The sequence below is a fragment of the Ailuropoda melanoleuca genome, unplaced genomic scaffold (assembly GCF_002007445.2).
Source record: "Ailuropoda melanoleuca isolate Jingjing unplaced genomic scaffold, ASM200744v2 unplaced-scaffold70757, whole genome shotgun sequence".
Classification (NCBI taxonomy): domain Eukaryota; kingdom Metazoa; phylum Chordata; class Mammalia; order Carnivora; family Ursidae; genus Ailuropoda; species Ailuropoda melanoleuca.
The window spans coordinates 1-1560 of record NW_023245789.1 but is presented as its reverse complement, the minus strand read 5'-3'; the positions used below and the strand labels follow the sequence as shown (position 1 = coordinate 1560).

At 55.3% G+C, this 1560-nt stretch overlaps 1 protein-coding gene across 1 annotated transcript; it reads left to right on the top strand.

The window, feature by feature from the left end:
• Positions 1 to 201: 201 nt before the first annotated feature.
• LOC117800458 (cytochrome P450 2C23-like) lies at positions 202 to 1331 on the top strand (the record flags this gene model as incomplete). The annotated part of the gene is made up of 3 exons (XM_034652999.1): positions 202 to 351; positions 521 to 681; positions 1071 to 1331. Coding segments are annotated over 3 exons (572 nt in total), but the record flags the coding sequence as incomplete, so codon positions are not given.
• Positions 1332 to 1560: the final 229 nt, after the last annotated feature.

The following is a 1560-nucleotide window of genomic DNA, read 5'->3' as shown; positions in this document are numbered from 1 at the left end:
GATGAGCTGCCTCCAGGGAAGAATGGACATTCTGTGGACTTTTAAAAATCTACTTCGTAGCATTAGCCTGAGGCTGTTGTTTGTCTGTAGAAGAGGAAAAGTTTATGACACTCTGATCCTCCGAAAGCAGTTCTCAAGGAAGCCCATCGAGCGCCAGGGCCCCTCTGGTGACCAGACTCCTGTCCTTGGTTCTTCCCTCAGGACTTTCATTCAGCCATGGCAGGCGGTGGGAGCAAATGCACCAGTTCACTCTCACGACGCTGCGGAACTTTGGGATGGGGAAGAGGAGCATGGAGGAGCGCGTCCAGAAGGAAGCCCAGCACCTGGTGCGGGCCCTCGCACAGACAGAGGGTTGGTTGACATGTGACCCTGGACATCTGGTGGGAAGTTAGGGTTACCTTCCCATGCTTCCCTGAGCCCAGCACCACCCCGCTGGGACCACCTTCCCTCTTTTCTATTTGGAAAGTGTAGACCATTCATGGAAATTTTCCTTACTTTTTGTAACCTTCCCTCTAACCAGCTCAGCCTGTGGACCCTGCCTTCATCCTCGTGTGTGCTCCCTGCAACATTATCTGCTCCATCCTCTTTAACGAGCACTTCGACTACCACGACGAGGAATTCCTGAAGCTGATTAGGTTACTGAATGAAAACCTTTCCATATTGAGCTCTTTCTGGGTGCAGGTAAAGCCAATTGTCTCTGGTTGTGAGATTACCCGCAGCTGGTCCCAGGGTTGAGCCGGAGTGCAGAGGCCCAGCCTGGGCAGCAGGGGAGGCAACAGGGAAGGGTGTGCGGGGGTGGGGGTGGAGGGGATGGAATGCAAGTGTCACTTACAGAGCACAGCTGAGGGCCCGTGGAGGGGCAGTCGGGCTTCCCTCTGCCAGCACATCTCCTCTGAGGTCCCCACAGGCTTCCCCAGCTCTTTGTAACACTGGCGGCAGTCCACGCTGAGATCCCGCACCCAGTAATGGGAAGGGGTGGGGTCCCCTGGAACAGAGGCTTCAAGACCACACAGCCCTCTCTTGACTTTTGAATCCTGGTGATGGAATGGGGGTGTGACTTTTCCCTACAGCTCTACAGTTTGTGGCCATCGTTCATTCACTATCTTCCTGGGAGACACCAGAAAGTTTTTAAAAACATTCAGAATATAATGGATTTCATTTTGGAGAGAGTAGCACAGCACCAAAGGACCCCGAAGCCTGTGCAGCCCCGGGACTACACCGACTGCTTCATCGAAAGGATGGAGGAGGTAGGTGGGGAGGCTGCCCTTGGAGCCGAGGTGTCGCCAGTCCCCTCGCGCTTCTGGGCTCCGCACGCTCCGGTCCAAGCCTGAAAACCCCTGTCTGGAAGCCCCTGGGCCTCCACAGTGTGTTTCTCCACCAAGGGGCTTACATGTGGAGCGTGTACGTTTCTCGAATGAACTGACTGGTGGCTGAGCGTTTCGCACCTGCTAGCGAAGTGACCGGAGTGCGACTGTTTGCAGCGAGGCGCTCCCCGGCTAGTCCTACAACTGTGGATAAACTGGCTGATACGCACGGTGACAGTTGGCCCCATCGCTGCTT